Source organism: Notamacropus eugenii, chromosome 1, assembly GCF_028372415.1.
Source record: "Notamacropus eugenii isolate mMacEug1 chromosome 1, mMacEug1.pri_v2, whole genome shotgun sequence".
Taxonomy (NCBI): domain Eukaryota; kingdom Metazoa; phylum Chordata; class Mammalia; order Diprotodontia; family Macropodidae; genus Notamacropus; species Notamacropus eugenii.
The window spans coordinates 12,552,714-12,575,457 of NC_092872.1; the positions used below are offsets into that span (position 1 = coordinate 12,552,714).

The 22,744-nt window shown below is 43.1% G+C and overlaps 1 protein-coding gene across 1 annotated transcript; it reads right to left on the bottom strand.

Moving 5' to 3' along the window:
* Positions 1–3,735: 3,735 nt before the first annotated feature.
* Positions 3,736–22,178, bottom strand: ELP6 (elongator acetyltransferase complex subunit 6). Its single transcript, XM_072653819.1, has 7 exons — positions 21,799–22,178; positions 18,580–18,658; positions 17,227–17,297; positions 15,153–15,271; positions 12,581–12,782; positions 4,995–5,141; positions 3,736–4,224 (listed from the first exon to the last, which is right to left on the bottom strand). The coding sequence occupies exons 1-7, from the start codon at positions 21,850–21,852 to the stop codon at positions 4,096–4,098; spliced, it is 801 nt and encodes a 266-aa protein (XP_072509920.1). The 5' UTR covers positions 21,853–22,178; the 3' UTR covers positions 3,736–4,095.
* Between the last annotated feature and the right edge of the window lie 566 nt (positions 22,179–22,744).

Here is a 22,744-nt window from a genome sequence, read left to right on the forward strand (position 1 = left end):
TCTTACACTTGGGTTAAAAAGCCAACTTGACAAATACAAGATATGAGTAGTGTGGCTAGATAGCAATTTCTGTTAAAGATCTGGGGACTTTAGTAGGCAGAAAGCTCAACATAGGTTAACAGTATAGTGTGATATGACAGCTAGAAGATACGACAATCTAAAGATGCATTATGAAAGGTACAGCATCCAGGAGGAGGGAAGTATGGACTTTAACCCTGTTCAAACCCCATCATGTTCATAAAGTTCTGGGTATCATGATCTAGCAAGGGCATTGATAAGCTACAAAGTCAGACAGAGAAGGGCCTTGAGTTCATACCATATAGACCAGTTGAAGGCAGTATGGAATTTTAGCCTAAAGAAGATGTAGGTGGAATACGATAACTCTTTCTAAATATTTATTTGGAGGGCTACCCCGTGGAAAGATTAGGCTTGTTTAGCTTGGCCCTGAAAGCAGAGCTAGGAACAATGGGTAGAAAGGACAGAAAGGTAAATTTAGTCTTGACTTAAGGAAAAGCTTCCCAGCAATCAGAGCCATCCAGAAGTAGAATGGCCAGCTTGGGAGATAAACCAGACTGAAGGTCTTCAAGCAAAGGTTGGGCGATCACACGTCAAACGTTTTGTAAAGGGGATTCTTGTTCATGTATGGGCTGGGCTAGATTGTGTCTGTGGTCCTTTCCACCTCAGAAACCTGAAAGACATGTTCTCCAAGGTGAGAATACACATTTAGCCAGTCTGGATTTAGAATCAGGGGACTTGAATTCAAATCTTCTTTCTTACTGACTACCTTTATGACCTTGGGCAAGTCACCTTCCCACTTTGGGCCTGTTTCCTCATGTGTAAAATGAGAGGACCGGATTACATGACCTCTAAGTTTCCTTTTAACTCGCAATCTATGATTCTAAGATCTAAGAGAAAATACTTGGTGGACGCCAAGTACTCTCATAGTGAGTTCTCCCTGACTTCACTATGCTAACTCTTCTGTAAAATGAAGGTTTGGAAGTTCCCCTCCACCTCTGACACTGCAGTTTTGTGGTCTTGGGAGCATTCCAGGATGTGAAAAATAAAAATCCCTCATTTCTCTACAACTCTAAAATTCTGTAGCACTTCCTGTCAACGTCCTTCATGTAGATACAATACTAGTTGAAATTCTTAATTATTCTGCTTATCTCTCCCAACTAGAACGTAACCTTAGGTGTTGGAATCATGTTTTACGCTTATTTAGCACTACCCATGACAGCTGACATTTACATGTCACTTTAATAAGTGTTTCAAACACATTATCTCATTTGATCCTTTCCATAACACTGAATGGCTATTAAGCTGTTAACTTTTTATCCGTTATGTCTAATTCCTCATGACCCCATTTGGGGTTTTCTTGGCAAAGATATTGAAGTGGTTTACCATTTCCTTCTACAGCTCATTTTACAGATGAGGAAACTGAGGCAAACAAGGTTCAGTGATTTGTCAAGGGTCACCCAACTAGTAAGTATTGGAGGCCAGATTTGAACTCAGGAAGATGAATCTTCCTGACTCCAGGCCCAGAGCTCTATCCACTGTGATACCTAGCTGACCATAGTAGGAGACTTATAAAAGGCTTTTAAATTAAGCAGAACAAGGAAGCAGAATTTTAGCCTCAACATGACAAAACAGGAAGATGATAAATGTTGGGGAAGATGTGGGAGACTTGGAACACTAATTCATTGTTGGTGGAGCTGTGAGCTGATCCAGCCATTCCGGATAGCAATTTGGAACTACGCCCAAAGGATTACAAAAATGTGCATACCCTTTGACCCAGCAATATCACTTCTAGGTCTGTATCCCCAAGAGATCATAAAAATGGGAAAGGGTCCCACACGTACAAAAATATCTATAGCAGCTCTCTTTGTGGTGGCCAAGAACTGGAAATCAAAGGGATGCCCATCCATTGGGGAATGGCTGAATAAATTGTGGTATATGAATGTAACGGAATATTATTGTGCTATAAGAAATGATGAACAGGAAGACTTCAGGGAGGCCTGGAAAGACTTATATGAACTGATGCTGAGTGAAAGGAGCAGAACCAGGAGAACTCTGTACACAACAACCAGTATGTGAGGATGTTTTTCTGGTAGACATAGAACTTCATGGCAATGCATGGACTTAAAAAATTCCCAATGGTCTTTTAAGGCTAAATGCCTCCACATCCAGAGAAGAACTACGGAATTCAATCACAGAACGTAGCAGTTCGTCTTTTGTATTATGTTTTGGTTTGTTATATGATTTTTCCCACTCATTTTAATTCTTCTATACAACATGACAAAGGTGAGAATGTATTTAATAGGAATGTATGTGTAGAACCCATATAAAATTGTATGCCATCTCGGGGAGGGAGGGGGAGTGAAAGGAAGGGAGGGGGAGGGAGGGAAAAAAAATCTAAGCTATATGGTAGTGACTGTAGAACACTGAAAATAAATAAAATGATAATGACAATTTAAAAAAGGATGAGCCACGGTGAGACTTTTTAAAGACCAATAAAAAAAAAGAATTTTAGTCTCCAGAGAGAGAACAGTATTAGCTAACATTTATGCAATGCTTTTAAGGTTTGAAAAGTGATTTACACATATTACCTCATTTGAGAATGAGAGGTTACAGTTGAGTTCAAAAGCTCTAAGTAAGAGAAGGAAGAAACGAGCTACCCTATGCTGTGTTTGTGCTGCTTACTGAAGCCAAAGGTCAGTGGCCTGGGAAGAAGGGGAGAGGATTTGAGGTGGGAATGGGAGGATAATCTCAAATGAGCAGGAGGTGCGTAGGAAGGGTCAGTGCAGGCTGTGGTGGGTAGAGTTCCTAAAATCCCATTAAGGCTTGAGAGGGGACAGAAGTTCTATGGGGAGCCTACTTCCAGGTTCTATTTTTACCATTCTGAAAACCATCATTCTTTGTTAATAACATCATTACATAAATTTTAATTATATAAATATTACATATGAAGTAAGGGCTCAGCAATTTCAAAGTCACAAAAACTTTGGTCCAAGTTCTCTGTCTCTCACACAGAATGGCTGTATGACTTTGGGCAAGTTAACCTAAGTTCAACGCCATTTCCTAAGTCTTTAAGCTGCCAATCTACACCTACAGCAGATGAAACCCAGGGAAACCCTCACTGGAAGCTCATAGCTATGAAATAAAAAGTTTGGTCCAAAAATAATACCTCATTTGCATAGAGCATTAAAGTTTGCAAACTCCTTTTCCTCTCAGCAACCTTGAGCTACCATTTACCTTAGTTCTGAAATGACATATATGCATATATACACACATATACATACACACACATGCACGTATATATATATATATATATACACACACAAATATACCCCAAAACATGTACAGCAGTGTTCTGTGGCAGCCAAGAACTGGTAACAAAGTAGGTACCCAACAACTGGCAAGTGATTGAACTAGGACATGTGAATGTGGTGGAGGCTTAGGGTACAGTGAGGAACTCAGAGAAATGGGGGAAGCTCAGTGTGAGCTGAGCCAGAACCAAAAGGCCAGTGTGCATGAATACAACAATAGCACTGAAAAGGTCCTGAAGAAGTTCTAATGAAACATAACTTCTCCCTCATAGCAGGAGGTGGGAGACTCCTAGGAGAGAACGCTGTATATGCTGTCGGATGCTGTTACTCTGGGACACTTTGGCTTAATCATTCTTGTCACAAAGGAGAAGTTAGTCCAGGTGGGGGAAGGATCCTATTATCAACCAAATCGATATAAAGTTTTATTAAATAAATTACACATATATACCAACAAGATCAGCCCACTGGGCAATATGTTTACATCCAAAGCCCGAGATTGGAATCTGGGTTCAGTTTCCCCCAGACAATAGGCGGGGTGCCCATTTCTTGAGGGTTTCCAAATTCGCTCTTCATCTGCTTACTAAGAACACTGGTGAATCAGAGAAGCAGGAAATATACACAGCACTCCTGCCCTGGGCTTCGACCAAAGGAGCCACATCTGAAGTAGCCGTGTTTGTCTGATTACCTTGAGACAATGCTGGGGAAGGGCCATGTATGGCATGGCCTTTTCTCTTAAGTCTGAGAGTAGCCAGCAAGTCCAAAGATCAAGTCACAGTACAGCAGGAGATAGTCCTTTAGCAAAGAAGGTCACACTCTTGTCCTGTATTTTATATTGATAAACAAGACTCCGCGTCTGCCCAACCTTTGGCTGCTGCAATCCCCTCCACAGGATTTTCAACTGCAGAAACAAGAAGGAATGAAGTCACTTAGCTTGTTCCCCCATCCTTGCTCCTCCATTCCTCTAATAACTTTTCCCACACAGCTTCAACCAAAGGTAGTAACTTCTCTAAACAAGCATGTTCAGACTTTGATACGCTTATTCCAGCAATGCCACCATGAAGGAAGCAGTGTGATGCAGTAGAAAGAGTGCTGGGTTTGAATCCCAGTTCTCCAATGTAGTGCCAGGGGGGCCCTTCATTCTCCTCTGGCCTAGATGGCCTCTGAGGTCCCTTCTCTCTATCTGTGCTCCTAGGAGCCACATAATAAAACCAATCTCACTACATTACAGTCACACCATGGAATTACCAGCTTGATCATCCACATGATTCACCAGACTTGACTACATATGACTTGGCCTTTTCTAAAAGTGAAATCCATACCCTCAAAGAAAGGAGATCATCCATCACTGAGGTTCTTCAAAAGAATGGTCTGAATTCCAGTGACTGAATTTTTGAAATTCAGGAAAATAACTGAAATTAAATACATTCTAAATTATAACAAGTATAGTCTCTCAAGGGGACTACTTTGAAGCCAACCCTCACATCATCAGTTCAGTGTCTTGGCATGGTGATTCAACTATATTTGGTATATGTACCATTATTTCATGCAACTGTAATCTATGGTCCTCTGAAGGAATGGGCCTAATGCCACCACACAAACAACCTAGAAAATAGACCTTTATTAAAAGCCCTTAACTACCCACCATTTCCAAAGTGATGCCCACATTACCTGCCCATGAACATCCTTGCAGAATCCAGTTACCAATCCCTCAGCCCGGAGGATCAAGCTGCTTTGGTGACCGAGAGCATTCATCAGTACTGCATTCTCCTCATCCTCTGTCCTGTCACTGTCATGCACCAAAGCTACCACATTTCCCTAGATCAAAGGGATGGATTCAAGTATTATTAAACCACCCAAAGAAAAACAGTTTTATAAGAGAAAAGGCTGATTTGGCTTGACTGCAGAGTATAGGAAGAGGAGTACTATCCATGAAGCTGGAAAGAGAGGCTGGGGACAGGTTGTATAGGGCTTTAAAAGAGAACTAGAGGGGTTAACCTTTTACCCTTACTATAACAGGAAGCCACTGGAGCTGGCAGAGGAGGGAAGTCACATGATCATATCTGTGCTTACTTTGGTGGCTATGTGTTGGACGGATTGGAGAGGTGAGAGACCTGAGGCAGGAAGACCAATTAGAAGACTGTTGTTGCTTCATCTGCTTTACCACCAACTCCTTCAAAATATCTTCTGCACTCACTCCTTCTTTTCCATTCTTCCCACTGATACATAATTCTGATCCTCATTAGCTGAAGCCATGACTGTTTCTGTTGTAGACTCCAATTTGGTTTCCCTGCCTCAGATCTCTTCCCTCTTCAATTCATCCTGCTTCCAACCACCAGGTAAATCCTTCTAAAATACCATTCCGACTGTCTCATTTACCTAACCAAATCTCTCCCTTTGAACCCCACATCTTAGCCTGACTTAGGGGTCTCCCAGGGCCTGATCTTACTCTCTTCCCCAGTCCTGTTTTCCATCACCTGCCTCCTCCACAAAACTCCCATTCCAGGCAACCTGCTTTACTGACTGTCCCCTGAATACACTTTGAACTTTCCTGCTTCTAGGGTTTTGCCCGTGTGATTACCTCCATCCAGACTGCCCTTCCTTTTGTTTTTTCCTCTTAAAATTCGACTGATCCTTTAAAATCCAGCTCAAATTATACTCTAATGTAGAGCCTTCTCCAATTCCCACAGCCTGAAATGATCCTTCTCTTCTACTCTCAGAGCACTTACTGACTTTATCAATTAATCATCTATTAGCTTGTGATACCTCTTCTATCCTTAGCTTGAGGAGTTACTGAAGCATTATGTTATTTGTTATTATATTTCACATTTACGTCTTGTCTTTCCTACTTTACTGAAAGCTCCTAGGAAGGAAGGGCTACCAATATATGTGTCTTTGTACTGCCAAAACTTTTTTGTACATCGTATGAAGAGACTCAATACATTTTTACTGATTTGAATCTATTATTTTTCAAGTTCTCCTCAAAAAGAGCAACAAACAAGAAACAGACCTTAAAGTTTCTTTTGCTTTTTTCTGACCTTGATTTGAGTTTTACGGAATTCTAGACTCTCCCCACTGGAAGTACTCTTTGATGACATCTATTCTAAACTCAGCATCAACAGAGGCATCCTTCTTACAATATCCTTACGGACAGTCACCATCTCTGCTTGAAAACTTCCAGGGGCAAAGGACTCCCTGCTTTGTCACTTACAGCCTGTCATCATGTTCTCTCTTACCCTCTCCAAACCTAACACAGTGAGGTATAAAAATAAGCAGCTTTGTGGCTCTCAGTGTTAACGTAAACTTACAGAGGAGAGCAATTTTATTCCATGTGGCACAGCAGACACTGCACTTAGCCTCTCCCCCTTCTTTCCACCACTGGACTCTTCAGAAAGTATTCAGGGGACATCTAACTCTAGGTGAGCTGCCAGTTGGTCAGTCTATTCTTAGTATCACTTTAATATGCCAAGCACCTGTGGTTTCATTAAAGTGGGTTTTCCACTGACTAATGTAGATCAAAATTGCCTCCACACCCGAGTAGAAAATAGTTTTCATGAGTGACTTTGGCAGGAAAAAATGCACCATCTGACAGCCCACCTTCTGACGACATCTCTTCATACGGAGCTAGGCTAGTCCTCAGATGAGACCCACAGCCCATCACTGGACGCAGTGTGGTAGGGTCTATGAGAATGTGCATGCCATTAGCTTAGCCCCTGAAGACTGAGGGTCACTTCCCTGGCATCACGAAGGATCTAGAAAGGCCTTCAGTGGAGGTTTATAATTAAGTCTGTAATTCAGTTGATGGACAACCCATGATACAATCACCACAAAATACAATATGTCCCCAGGCTTGTGCTGCCTCTTCCTCTTCCAAATTGATGGTAACAGAAAAGCATAAAGGGGATCAGAGAGTACTAGAATTAAAGTTTTTAGACCGACTAAAAACCATGCATTTTGCTACTGTTACCTTAAATGTAAGATCTCTGTCCAATGTCCATTGAGAAGACCTTCCATTCCCCGAGGAATGGAATCATATTAATCTTGACATTCTTATAAAAATCTACCAAAAGAAGCTGAAGCTAAATGGAAAAATGGGTTCTCCCAGGTTCTCCTTGAAGAGACAAGTAAGGGAGTTGGCAGAGCGGACCCTAGGGATCTAAAGGCAACATCAAAAATTCCATGCGATATCTGGCAACCTTATAATGTAAAACTCACGATCAGTATGTGCAAAATGACTGCACTGAAAACAACCAGAGCGTACTCATGCGCTGACACCTGCTATAGAGGATGGAGAGAAAAACAATCCCAAGAACTCGGGAAAAGCCTTCAAATTAAATCAACATCTTTGATATTTGGTGACTTCAGGGCAAAAGTGGGTGATAATAAACAAGAAATGACAGCATGGTGGGAAATAAAATGGATAATTTAGATTACATTAAATTTAAAAGGTTTTCTGCAAATAAAACTAATGTAGCAAAGGTTAGAAGGAAAGCAGAAATCAGGGACAAAATTTTGTAGCCAATTTCTCAGATAAAGATCTCATATTTATATAGAAACCTCAGTCAAATATATAAGAATGAGTCATTCCCCAACTGATGAATGGTCAAAATATATGAACAGATGATTCTGGAAGAAATCAAAGCTATATATAGTTGTATAAAAATGCTCTAAATCATTACAGATTACAGAAATACAAATTAAAATAACTCTGAGGTCCCTCAGATGTCAGGTACCTCACACATATCAGACTGGTTAAAATGGCAGAAAAAGAAAATAACATGTTGGAGGGAGTGTAGAAAAACTGAAATCCTAACACACTGTGGAAGTGGTGACTAATACTGTGGTAGAACTGCCGACTGATCCGATCCCTTTCTGGAGCACTCTGGGATCATGCCCAAAGAGTTACAAAACTAGCCTTTGTCCCAGCAAAATCATTATTAGGTCTGTTTCCCAAGGTAGTTAGGGAAAAAAGAAAAGAACCTCCATGTTCTAAATGACTTACACAGCAGGTCAGTTTGTAGTGGCAAAGAAGTGAGAAGTGAGGGCATGCCCATCAACTAGGGGATGGCTGAGCACGTTGTGGTGTATGACTGTGATAGAAGACTACTGTGTTGTGAGAAATGATGAGCAGGCTGGTTTTAGAAAGACTTGGGAAGACTTGATTGAAATAACGCAGAGAGAAAACAAGTAGGACCAACGCTGCTTGGAGACTAGCTGTGAAAGACTATAGCTGTTCTCAGCAATTTTCAAATCAACTACAAAGAGCTTGCGAAGGAAAATGCGATCCACCCAGAAAAAGAACTGACATGTGGAAGCATATATTAGTTCCAGACATATATATGTATGTATGTATATACGTATATGCACACACTATATATACATATATATATGCACATACACACATATATACATACACACACATATAAATCTGGATCAAATGCTGCCCTTCTCTAATGCAGGGTTGGGAGGGAGGGAGGCAGAAAACAAAATGTAACAAAAATTAATTAAATTTTTTTAAGTCATCAATAAGCCTATGTAAAGGCATGGAGAAAGGAGATGGGATGCCAAGTTTGGTCAACAAAAAAACAGGTCAGTTTGGCTAGACCATGGAATATGTGAAGGGGAATATTGTGAAATAAGGCAGGAAAGTTCCAGAGAGCAAAGAATGAAGTGCACTTCCCCTATCATGGCAGAGGGAGGGGACAAGACCAGACTACTGCAGTTGCTCTTCTTTAATTGATTTTTTTTGCCCTTAATAAGGGGGGGGGGGGGGGCCAAGCCAAGATGGCGGAGTAGAAACACACAAATACGCTACCTCCGAACCCACAGCCCATAAGATATCTGTAAAAAAGAACTGCCAATAAATTCTGGAGCAGTAGAAGCCACAGAACAGCGGAGCGGACGAGATTTCTGTTCCAGAGGGCCTGAAAACCCCTCGCAAAAGGTTCTTTGCGCTGCAGACGCGGAGCAGAGCCCAGCCCTGCGTTGGCCGCCCAGCGCCGAGAGGAGCGGATCTGAGCAGGGAGCAGATCCAAGCAGGCTTCAGGGACAGAATCTCCAGCAGCCACGTGGGTCCCTCCACCCACAGGTGACAAGGGTCGGTGAAAGGGTCTCTTCGGCGGATCGAGAGGGGAGCGGGGTGCCCTCATAACTCAGGCCCCCTTGGGAGGCAGCAGCGGAGGTGGGAACAGACCAGGGCTCCCCAAGCAGGCAGGAGCCTGGATCCATTGTTGAAGGTCTCTGCATAAACCCCCTGAGGGAACTGAGCCCGGGAGGTGGCCCTGCCCCCACCTGAGCACCTGAACTTAATCTCACACTGAATAGCAGCCCCGCCCCTGCGGAAGCCCTAAGGCTGGGGAGCAGTATTTGAATCTCAGACCCCAAGTGCTGGCTGGGAGGATCTGGAAGCGAGGTGGGTGTGGAAAGAAAACTCAGAAGTCAAGTCACTGGCTGGGAAAATGCCCAGAAAAGGGGAAAAAAACCAAGAAGGTTACTTTCTTGGTGAACAGGTTTCTCCTCCCTTCCTCTCTGATGAGGAAGAACAATGCTCACCATCAGGGAAAGACACAGAAGTCAAGGCTTCTGTATCCCAGCCCACTCAATGGGCTCAGGCCATAGAAGAGCTCAAAAAGAGCTCAGAAAATTTTGAAAATTATGTTAGAGGACTGGAGGAAAAACTGGGAAGAGCAATGAAAGACATGCAAGCAAAGTATGAACAGCAGGTCAGCACCCTGCTAAAGAAGACCCCAAAAAAATGCTGAAGAAAATAAAACCCTGAAAAATAGGCTAACTCAATTGGCAAAAGAGGTTCAAAAAGCCAATGAGGAGAAGAATGCTTTCAAGCAAATGGAAAAGGAGATACAAAAGCTCACTGAAGAAAATAGTTCTTTCAAAATTAGAATGGAACAGATGGAGGCTAATGACTTTATGAGAAACCAAGAAATCACAAAACAAAACCAAAAGAATGAAAAAATGGAAGATAATGTGAAATATCTCATTGGAAAAACAACTGACCTGGAAAATAGATCCAGGAGAGACAACTTAAAAATTATGGGACTACCTGAAAGCCATGATCAAAAAAAGAGCCTAGACATCATCTTTCATGAAATTATCAAGGAAAACTGCCCTAATATTCTAGAACCAAAGGGCAAAATAAATATTGAAAGAATCCACCGATCACCACCTGAAAAAGATCCAAAAAGAGAAACTCCTAGGAACATTGTGGCCAAATTCCAGAGTTCCCTGGTCAAGGAGAAAATATTGCAAGCAGCTAGAAAGAAACAATTCAAGTATTGTGGAAATACAATCAGCATAACACAAGGTCTAGCAGCTTCTACATTAAGGGATCGAAGGGTGTGGAATAGGATATTCCAGAAGTCAAAGGAACTAGGACTAAAACCAAGAATCACCTACCCAGCAAAACTGAGTATAATACTTCAGGGGAAAAATTGGTCTTTCAATGAAATAGAGGATTTTCAAGCATTCTTGATGAAAAGAAAATTTGACTTTCAAACACAAGAATGAAGAGAAGCATGAAAAGGTGAACAGCAAAGAGAAGTCATAAGGGACTTACTAAAGTTGAACTGTTTACATTCCTACATGGAAAGGCAATATTTGTAACTCTTGAAACTATTCAGTATCTGGGTACTGGGTGGGATTACACACACACACATGCACACATGCACACACACATAGAGACAGAGTGTGCAGAGTGAATTGAAGAGGATGGGATCATATCTTAAAAAAAATGAAATCAAGCAGTGAGAGAGAACTATATGGGAGGAGAAAGGGAGAAATGGAATGGGGCAAATTATCTCTCATAAAAGAGGCAAGCAAAAGACTTTTTTAGTTTAGGGAAAAAGAGGGGAGGTGAAAGAAAAACATGAAGTTTACTCTCATCACATTCCACTAAAGGAAGGAATAAAATGCACACTCATTTTGGTATGAAAACCTATCTTACAATACAGGAAAGTGGGGGATAAGGGGATAAACAGGGTGGGGGGGACGATGGAAGGGAGGGCATAGGGAGGAGGGTGCAATTTGAGGTCGACACTCATGGGGAGGGACAGGATCAAAAGAGAGAATAGAAGCAATGGGGGGCAGGATAGGATGGAGGGAAATATAGTTAGTCTTATACAACACGACTATTATGGAAGTCATTTGCAAAACTACACAGATTTGGCCTATATTGAATTGCTTGCCTTCCAAAGGGAGGGGGTGGGGAGGGAGGGATGAAGAGAAGTTGGAACTCAAAGTATTAGGAACAACTGTCGAGTACTATTCTTGCTACTAGGAAATAAGAAATACAGGTAAAGGGGTATAGAAAGTTATCTGGCCCTACAGGACAGAGGAGAGGATGGAGACAAGGGCAGAGAGGAATGATAGAGGAGAGAGCAGAGTGGTGATGGGGGCAATTGGAATGCTCGGTGTTTTGGGGTGGGGGGAGGGGACAAGGGGGGAGAAAATTTGGAGCCCAAAAATTCTGTGAAAATGAATGTTAAAAGTTAAATAAATAAATTAATTAATAAAAAAATAAATAATAAGGGGTGGGGTGTGGGAAGAGCTGAGAGTTGGGCTGAAATAGAGACATTTAAAAGCACCAATAAAGCATTTCTTGAACAGAAGTGTTGATTCTGAAAGGTAAGCTGATACCAGACTGTAAAGGGCTTTCAGTGCCAGGCTGAAGAAATTTTTATATTATCTTGGAATCACTGGGAGCCACTGAAAGTTAAAGCAGAAGAGAGACTGTTCCAGGAGCTGCCCAGGGAGCCGAGCTTTTGAGTTAGTATGATTTAGAAACAGGTGGTCAGTTCCTGGAAGGGATAGTGCAGGACTTGAAGTAAGAGGGGATAAGGACCTGAACTCTTTGAGTGCAGCTCTAGGAGTGAAGAAAAGGAAACAGCAGTTACCTAGATGAGATCTTCTAGAGGCAAAATGGATAAGGTCTGGCAGCTGACTGACTCTGAGGGATGAGTGGGACGGCAGAGTAAAGGGTGCCTCTAAGGTTGTGAAGTGGGGAATTAGGTGATGAAACATTTCAACAGAAATTGGGAAACTTGGAGGAGGGGCAGGCTTAGGAGCAAAGATGGAACCCATATGAAGGGTCTTTGATCCTATCAGAGCAGGTCAAAGGCTGAAAAGGATGAGGAGTTATTGACCTAGAGAGGGGTCAGCTTCCTCCCCTACTTTCAGGTCTTAAAGATCACAGCTATGAATTAGGTAATTCAGGAAATAAAAGTATGAAGACTGAACAGTACCTTCAACTGGCAGCAGACAGTGACTCTACAGGACTGGATGAAGTCCAGAACAGCCACTGCTTGAACACCCAGACTGAGCAGGACACTCAGGTCATCCACCAAAAGCACCGGGAGCTTCCATGAAGCAGCATCACCATCACCTGAGGGAGTCAGAGCTTTCTGCACCAACTCATACAAGGACTTCAGGTCAGAGCCAGACTCTCTGGAAACAAAGAACCAAAAAACCCCCCACAAAACAAAACCCTGTAAATGAGTTCATTCATCCATTCAACCAGTGAACCTACTATTTGTTAGACATGATGGGGGAGACGGGGTGGAGGCCTAGAGCCTCTTCCTTCAGAAGTCTGCAGTTAGATCTGGTAGAGAACACCTTTGAAAAACTAAACAATAACACAAGAATAAACAACAGATGGTAATCAAGAGATGGCCTGAGGCAGAGTACGAATGAGTGTCGAGGAGGTTTGAGTGTAAGGCACAAGTACTCTGAGTTTCTAAAAGGTCTGGTTCCATGAGAGTTAAAGCGGTTGGGTGAGGCTTTCACAGGTGAGGGGTGGGCCTTAAATGACAACTTATTATCCCCAAGCTCAATTTAAACACAACCGAAATACCATCCAAAAGCTAGCCTAGGAGAGATCCATGTCATTCTACAAAAATACACACAGACCTAAACAAGCAGATGTGAGCTCAGGAACTTCTAATCCTAATTCACTGAGTGACTGTGAGCAAGAATCAGTGATTACTGGATTCAGAGCTGAAGAGGCCACAGAGACCATCTCATTCAATCTCTCTGTTTTACAGAGAAGGCAACTGAGACCCAAGAAGAGAAGGAGACTTGCCCAAGGCTACCTCCAAGATGGGGAGTCATGATTTAAACCCAAGTCCTACTCAAAGTCAATGTTCTTTCTACAGCCCTGTTCTACTTAGGGTATTTTCCCAAAATTACAAATGAGGACATGGGAGCCCAGAGAGGTGAAAAGACTTGCCCCTAGTGACACAGTTACTAAACTGCGCAGGTAAGGCTCAATCCGAAGCCACTTAACTCCAAGTCCGATGGTGCCTAAGTTATACCACAATGTCAGTGGCTATAACCCTCCTCCGTGGTCTTCCTTCAGCAAAATCAGAGTGCTGCCTACAAAGGCCAAATTGTTAGGAGTTTGCAAAATTAAAAATGCGAGAGAATTAGCCAGTAGAAACTTTCATTCATTCATTCAATAAAGATATTGGTTTCTAAAGAAAAAGTAAGTAACCATAACTCCTCTGATGCCCTCTTCCTTAAGACAGAAACATTTTGCAAAAATTCTTAGGAAAGAATATAATTAACTAACCCACAGACAAAAGAAACAACCGCCCAATTTTCTCACTGACTAAGATAATAATCTTCAGCCCAAGTGGGCCCAACAGTCAGTGGATGTCAAATGGATCCACTGGGTGTCTGAGCTCAAAGGATAATATTGTAATCAGTATATTCTAGATTTCAGAAAATCCAGTGACTTCACGTACCCCTGGGCATCCCCGCAGAGAGTTTGGGAGGAGTAGAAGAAACTACCCAAGGATAAGGAAATAGAAGTGGCCAGCAGGAATGCCTCGCCCAGCTCCTCCAGGATGCAAGAGATAATGTGGTCCCATTAGTACAAGGACCTGTTTCTGTTAACATAAGCTCACAACCTTGCCAAACTGAACCACTCACCATTCCCCAAACCAGTCCGGGATTCTTCCAGTCTTCCCTGTCATAAACTCTAGATAAAACAGTTTGATTGTTTCACTGCCCTACTCAATGACCTCCAGTGGCTCCCTATTACCCCTTAAGGGAACAGGTCTCCCATAATCAGGCTACAGCTAACCCTGCCAGCCTTCTCTGCTTCACCTGTTGATATTCATTTTTATGTGCCTATTTAGGACATGTTGCCTCTCCCATCAGAACGTAAGCTCCTTGAGGACAGATGCTACACAGCTTTCATTTTTAAACGGTTTGTGTTCTGAACTCAACACCAAATAAAACAAGCACTTCCATATTCATAGAGTCAATAAGCATCATCTGCAGATCTCTAGGATGCTCAGCTTGTTCTATTCGAGTAGGTGACAAGCTCAATCTGGGGCTTCTGAAGCTGCCCTGCTCGTCTGCACCTTTTTCTGATTTTCCTTTAGTTCCCTCGTCTTTCTCTTTTCTTTGTATCCTCTTCAGCAGCACAGAGTCTGGCCCAGACTAAGCACTTACTAAAAATTTGTTGATTTATTGTTTTTTTAAGTATTTTAAAGTCCAGTCAAACTGAATGACTAAAGGGTAGAAGTTTTCCCTAAAGGAAGTGACATGCCTAGGGCGCTGCTGAATAGGTCAAACCACAACAGGGTGCCCCCACTGCCCCCAATACAATTCTTATCAGGTTTCTCCAGGTGAAATCAGGTTTCATTGAACAATAAGGTGTCACTATCCTTGGGCAGAGAAGGAGGCAGAGTAGTAGTGACGGGAGAAGCAGAAGCCAGGAAGTCCACACCCCAAGCAAAGAAGAATTTAGCAACAATCCACCCCCATGCTAAGAATTTCCATGTGAGGGCTGGGTAGAAGATCACTAACCTGATAAACTTGAGAGTGTTTGGCTGTTCTTCTGACCCAAAGAGGACTTCAACAGTGGACTTCAGGCCTTCAAGAAATATCAGCTGTCCCCGATCTCGGGCAGCAATCAGATTGACTCCCTATTATAATAAAAAAGAATAGATGAGACAGATCCTGGTCCCTGCACCTAAGAAGTCCCCTCAAAGCCAGAATACTCACTCCATATATCTCACCCTATACCACTGATGACAATGAAATGATTTCCCATTGCCAAGGCACCATCATAGCAAGGATACTTGGGGATCATCCATACTAACAGTCCTGAAACTGATGGCTACTCAGAGTGACTTTCATCAAGTATTCTAAAGCACTTGGGGAATACAGTCTCAAGACAGCCTCTAAAGTAGGAGGGGAAGCTTACCCTGTAGCACAGCTGGGCCTATGTCTATCTTATGAATTGTTTTTCTGTTGGTTTGCGTATATAAATGGAGGAATAGAAGGTAATTTGGAAAGCAAAGATGTTGTGCAACAGAAAATTGTAGCTGAATTGTAGCCGAAACATGCCAATAAACAAATGTTCCTATCAGCCTATGACGCAATTTTACTTTGCATTTTATACCAAACTTTGCACAGGGACCTAATTTTTTTCATCATACACTTCCATTCCACAGTCCCTAAGCACTCTATCTGGCCCTCTCTCTGCTCATTAAGTGAATGTTCAAGGACTGAGAGATCATTGAGTCCAACTTCCTCCCATTTTGCTGAAGAGGAAAGTAAAACCCAGAGAGAGTCTTAGTCAAAGTCTTACAGGTAGGGAGAGGTGGCACCTCCCTTGGCACTCTTCCCTCTCACTCCTGCCCCAATTCAAGGCCCAGCTCACATGCAATATCCTCCAAGAGGTCCCTTCTACACGTGTGTGTATGTGTGTGTGTGTGTGTGTGTGTCTCCTATATATTCTTATCTGTAAGATGTATCTCCCTTGTCAAATGTAAGCTCTTGGAGGGTAGGAACTGTCTCACTCTTGAATTTGCATCCCCAGCATCTAGCACTGTACCTGGCACATAGTTGGCACTTAGCAAAAGTTTTATGGTTGAAATCAAGTTTTCCCATGCCCTAGGCCAAGTACTCTATTTCTCAACCAGCGAGGCAAGCTTTGGCTCCCCATACTATTCATGTTCAAAAAAGCAACATGTCTCACAAGGTCTTTCCACATCTCCTGATTCATTACCTCTCCCCTCTCACCCCTTCTCTTCCTCATTGTATGTTTACAATGTTTTAAAATTAGCAGTACTGGTTTAAATGAATTCCATGTATTATATTAGGGGTACTATGCCACAATTAAATAAAACGACACAAAAACCCTGTTTCCTTAGAATTCCTCTAAGGAAAGGACTGATATGTAACCCTTCTATAGCTCCCCACTGCCTACCAAAGAAAGTCCAAATTCTCTAGCCTAGCTGTTCAGCCAGCCAACATTTCCGGGTCTCCTCAACCTTCTCTCCCATTGCTCCCTTACATGAACAAACCCTTCATGCACATCTTACTTCTGGACCTTTGCTCAGGCCATCTGCCCAAAAATAATCCTGCCCCTTCTTCAACACTGTCTCAAATGAAACTTCTTTTCAAAGCTTGGCTTGAATCCCATCCCTCTGTGAAATCTCCTCCAATGGCCTCAAGCCCATGATGCTTCCAATCGACACCACTCATGTGGTTTTTAGCACAAGCTGCCATGTTTACGTCCATTCTTTCCCACAAATTAGGTAGAAGATGTGAAGAACAGGGACTAAAACCATATGGGATAAGGTTATGAACTGTACCTGTCAGAGAAAATAATGACATCAACGCAATTACATGTCCACTGAGGCATCTGAACATGCTGCCTGGTAGTATTAGGGTCTGGTTTATGTCGACATCCCCAGTAGATGACAGATTCCCAGAGGGCAATGTCTCCTTCCTCCTCCTCTGTAACCCCTTCCTCCTCTCCCTTTCCCCCCTCTCTCTCTGTCCCTGTCTTCCTCCCTCTCCCTCCCCTCATGCAGGTACACACACACACACACACACACACACACACACACACACACCCCAAAATACTTACCAGCTTTTGACCTACAATATTGTAGTGACTGAAGGACTGCAGAAGAGCCACAAAGCAAACCTTACAGTTCGCTGAAAAATAAGATAAGTTCATCATTAACGAAATTCTAGCTCCCATGCATCATTACAGATTTTGTTTACAACACTGGAAAGCAATAAAAATGACACACTGACCCAGAGGATTCACTAGCTGCACAAACCCTTTGAGACAGGAAGTCTAGCATTAAGAAGTGATTGCTAACAAGGAAGCCTGGATTTTATTCTGAACTCGACCAAAGACTCCAACCACCATTAACTCGTTCACCCCTCTGTCCGGCCACCCTAATTTCACTTGCTGAATAGAAAAACAAACATTCTCTCCCACTTACTTCTTTCACAAGGGAACTAAGAAGACTAGGATCTCTACAATATCTATACCCAAATACTATCACTATTAATTCTAACTGCAGGAGGTTGTGTGGGTTTGGGGAGATTAAAGCCTCCTAGCAATTCACCTGAGTTTACCCAATACTGCTCTTCTGGTGAGGCAGGATTCTGATTACAAGATCACAGTGAGAGACAGTTCTGAACTTGGGGCTGGGAAGATGGGGTTCAGATCCCATCTCAAGTTACGAGCTGCGTTACCTTGGGCAAGTCACTTAACCTCCACGTGCCTCAGTTTCCCCCATTTCTGTGAAATGAAAGGGTTGGCCTTAGTGGCCAGTAAGGTTCCTTCCAGCTCAAAAATCTATGATTCACACCTGGAAGTGATCTGAAAGGTTTTGTTCAATGTTTTATAGATGAAGGAAATGCAGCTCCAAAAAAGGAAATGACTTGTCCAGCACCTGGCAGCCAGGACTTCGGCCCTCTCCCAGTCTGGCTCTGTCACTGTGCAAGCCTCATTCTCAGAGAAGTGTGATGGCTCTACTCTCCCTTGTGGACTCCCAAGGGCTCACACCTGGTCTCAGTGCCCAGGCAGAAGCAGCTCTGATCAGTCCAGACCCCTGTGCTTCAGGGTGTCATGGCGGCCACCACTCCCTAAAAGACCTCATCCCCCACCTCGGAGGCAAAGTCAGAACGATAGTAATGCCTGCACTGGCCCCCAGTTTCTGTGAGCCTCAAGTCACATCACGGCTTCGAGGTACCTTCCTACACACTCCAGAACTGTATGCTACTGTTAAAGAAAGTCAAACCCCAAACATGACATCATAGGGATATGAGGATAAAGGAGAATGCGTGTCAAATTTATTTTCTCTATAGGAAAAGTATTAGTTAAACTCAAGGTGGTCTTTAAGACCACCCTAAATCAACACATCTTTCGAGGACAAAGGACTCTGTGTCTGTGAGTCTGTTCCCAGGCTGTATGCTACCATACCTTTGAGGTAAAAGGAGAGAAAGTGGTGCACAAGGAAGCTTCCATCTGTCTTGGCATCACAGAGTAGAGTAAATGTCCCCTTAAAAATACAAAAAGATTAACAATCTTTTCCTATGGAGGAAAAGGCAAACAAATGCTGAAGGTCAAGTAATAGGGTCAAGTAATAATTTCATCTTCTCCAAATTTCTATACTTAATGGTTATTTCAAAATATGTACATCATTCTCCAAATTATAAAAAGGGAGAGAAAATAAAACAGTAAAACAGAAAATCAAAATGGACTATGACTAGCCTTCCCCAAAACCCATCAACTGAACTGACTGCCCCTCTCTTTTTCCTTGTGTCTATGTTATTTCCTAATTCTACAATTCTTCCTCCACCCTCCCCCTTCTTTACTTGTTAAATTCCTACCCTTCCTTGAAAGCCAAGTTAAAGATATCAGAAATCAAGTCATCAAGCATCTGTTACATGCCTACTGTGTGCCAAGCAGGCACTGTGCTAGGCAATGGGTATGTCTGTGTATGTGTGTATATGCATATATGTATATGTGTGCATACATGCATACACATATACACACAATACACATATAATACACACATGTGTGTGCACACATGTGTACATATGTATACATGCATATATAAGGATACACACACATTTATGGGGAAGCTTGGTGGCTCAGTGGATAGAGTGCCAGGTCTGGAGTCAGAAAAATCTGAATTCAAAACCTGTCTCAGACACCCACCTATGACCCTGGGCAAGTAACTTAACCTCTGTCTGTCTTAGTTTCCTCCTGTTTAAGGCAGAGGTAAAAATAGCACCTACTCCCAGGGTTATTGTGAGGATCCAATGAGATAACACTTGTAAAGTGCTCAGCATCATGGCTGGCATACAGTAAGTGTTAATCATTATTATTATTACGTAAGTATGAATGAAATGAATATAGAGAATAAATGCAAAGAAAGGAGGGAAGGCACTAGCAGTTAGAAGTATCAGGACAGGCTTTATATAGAAGGAAGCATTTAAGCTATGTCTGGTAGAACAAGATTAGTCTCAGGAAAAGGTGAGGGGAGGTTGCATTCCAGTCAGGGGAACAGAAGTACCAAGGCGGAGGGATGGAAAACAGAGCGTCACATATGAAGTACAGAGAGAAAGCCAGTTAGGCCTCACTGGAGGGCAGAAGTGACAAGCAAGGTTCACAGAATCTCTTTCTTCCTTCAAGACACAGATCAAAGAGAAGGTGTGCAGCATGCTGGGACCCGTGGGGAGCTGCACTAGTGAATCATCATGGTGGGCTAGGACCTGTCAGTGCAGTAAGATGATGAAAAACTATGGAGGACTTGTTGCCAGAAGCCAAAACAGGATAAAACAAGTCTCTCTTGGGTTAAGTGTCATTTCAAACCAGGATTCAGGAAGCCTTCTCTGATCCCCCTATTTGGTGGCCACCTTTCCCTCTGAGCTCAGGCAGGCATCACTTTAACGCTGTGTTTCTACCTCTCTAAGGCACTTCTAATACATAATTTTGTAGTATAGTTATATGTATATATGTCATTCACCTCTACCTGACTATAAGTTCTATGAGGGAAGGGTCAGTATCAAAGCTAAACTTTGTACCTCCAAACGCCTAATACTAGTACACAGTACAATACACAATAACAGTACACAGATAATACATAATATTTCTTGACCAACAAAGTTATCGTGAGAAATCTGAAAAAGTGGGTTGGTACCATGTTTTAGCAGGCTCTGAATGAAAAGTAAGAAGTTTTTGTTTTATGTGGTATGTGATATGAAATCTAGGGCAGCAAGTGGCACAGTACATAGAGTGGTAGGCCTGGAGTCTGGAAGACCTTAGTTCAAATCTGGCCTTAGATACTTTCTAGCTGTGTGACCCTAAGCAAGTCACTTAACCCTGTTTGCCTCAGTTTCCTCATCTGTAAAAGGAAGGGGAGAAGGAAATGGCAAATCATCCCAGTATCTTTGTCAAGAAACCCCCAAATAGGGTCGAGAAGAATCAGACATGACTGAAACAACCAACACCTATACAACCATTAAAAGTTTTTGAGCAGGACAGTTCCATGGTCACACCTGGGAAAATCTTTACGATAGTTGTGGGAAGGAAAAACACTGAAGGCTGAAGAGACAAAGAGACCGAGATCAGGAGCCTGTTAAAACTGTCCTGATGAAGGGCCAGGAGGAATTAGAATTACTACTACCACTACGGCCACCACCTAGCACTTCTATGTCATTACGCAGCACGTAACTTGACTCCCGTAACAGCCTTGTCAGGTTGGAGCTATCGTTCTGTCCATCTGACAGATGAGGAAACTAAGGTCGGGAGAGTTTAAGTGACTTGCCCAGAAGTGTCAAAGACAGGACGACACTGGCGTCCTTCCCGTCGAACTTTAACGTTATCATTCCAAAGGCAGTATTCTTTTCACTACCTCAGAATTATCAAACAAGGTCTTAGTTCTTCCTGTCTTTTCACTCCTCTGAGGGATGTCCTATAACTGTAAGGGTAATCGCTATTCATTATAATAGCTAGCATTTATACAGTGCCTAGATTTTGTATCTAATATTGTGCAACATTGTATCCATGTAATATACGTAATTGACACATCACAAATATCCTGTGTGAAATGAACAATCATTCCCATTCAGCGCCTCGAGGTTTTGTAAAGCACAATCCAGAGGGGCAGGTTTTAGCCCCACGTGACGTTCCTGTGTGTACGTAAGGGGGGCTGGGGGGAAAGGGGGAGCTGGAAGTAGGATCGGGGATCGGAGCTCACATTCTACGAGGGGAAGCCAGCCCGATTTTACACCACCTCGGAACAAGCCTCGCCCAAGGCTGCAAAGCGTCTCCCGGCTCTTCGGCGAATTGTTTAAAAAGCAAAAAAAAAAACCCAAAACCCCAGGTCGGTAGCTTAGAAAACACTAAGCGGCATGACTCTTGCTCCACAGGGATCCTTCAAATGCAGTCCTGTTTTAAACAGAAAAATGTCTCCTCCCAAAAAGCACTCATAAAAGATCTTGCATTCTAAGCCAAAGTACCCAAGGTCTTTGCGTAACTTCCCTGGAAACTACAAATCCTGGCGTGCCCTGCCAACCGCCCTTCCCTTCGGCACTGGGCGCAAAGACTCCTGGGAGATGTAGTTCAGGAAGTTCGCAGCGACCGCGAGGGACGCCGGGATTTCTCCCTTTCCCCGCTGTGGATCTTCCTTACCTGCTCTGGCTTCTCAGGGCTGACATTCAGCAAGTTATTAAGCTCAGAGAACATCCCGAGTCTTGGCGTGGAACTGGTCAGGCCTTAAATGTGTAGGACAGAGAAGATGCAGAGGCCTCAAAAGACTCTCAGAAACGAGGCCTCAACACACGCCTTCATCCCCTTAGCAAACTGCGTGAGGGGAATGCGCATGCGTACGCACTTGCCTTCCCCGGAAGCGCATGCGCTGCTGACCTTTGTAAACTTAGCCTTTCCAGCACGCTTCGTTTATGAGATTAGTAGGGTCCTAATACCTAAACCAGGGAAGGATAAAGCAAAGAAAGAGATCTGCATGGACCGGTGTCGCTAGTGAATACTGATTACAAAACGTAAATTCTGACAAGATGTACATGGGCTACATAGGCTTTTTAAGGTTTGCGGCCTACGTTATCTTCTTGGCCCCTCCCCCACAGGGGGCAGGCGCTCTTGTTATCCCCGTTTTACCGATGAGAAAACTGGCTGCGGGGAAAGCGTGACTTGGGCTGTGCCCAGTCTGCGGCAGTCGGGGCGAGGCGCGCCCGCGCCACCTAGCGGCCCCATGAAAGCTAGCAGTTTGTTCAAAATGTTGATCAAGTTGGACTTCAATCTGGAATAAATGGATGGTTCAACATTAGGAAAATTACGATTCAAAACATATTTTTATTACCCCCTCCCTTCACCTCTCCTATTCACCGGCTGATGAAGGGAGCTGGAGACAACCTGGAAACCACGACGAGGGGCTCCCACGCAAGTTGTATGACGTCATCTTCCTTGGGTGCTCCTGGGATCCCACACAAGTTGTATGATGTCATCCTCCTTGGGCGCTCCTGGGATCCCATACAAGTTGTATGACGTCATCCTCCTTGGGCGCTCCTGGGATCCCATACAAGTTGTATGACGTCATCTTCCTTGGGCGCTCCCGGGACCC

Bases quoted from the DNA above. Each gene is read 5' to 3' on its own strand.
- ELP6 (XM_072653819.1), bottom strand. From the start codon at position 21,852: ATGTTCTCTGAGCTTAATAACTTGCTGAATGTCAGCCCTGAGAAGCCA. The intron at 5,142-12,580 runs GTACTGTTCAGT...CCTTTGATCTAG, and splicing joins CTGTCTGCTGCCAGTTGAAG to GGAAATGTGGTAGCTTTGGT. The intron at 4,225-4,994 runs GTAATGTGGGCA...TTGTTTCTGCAG, and splicing joins GCAAGGATGTTCATGGGCAG to TTGAAAATCCTGTGGAGGGG.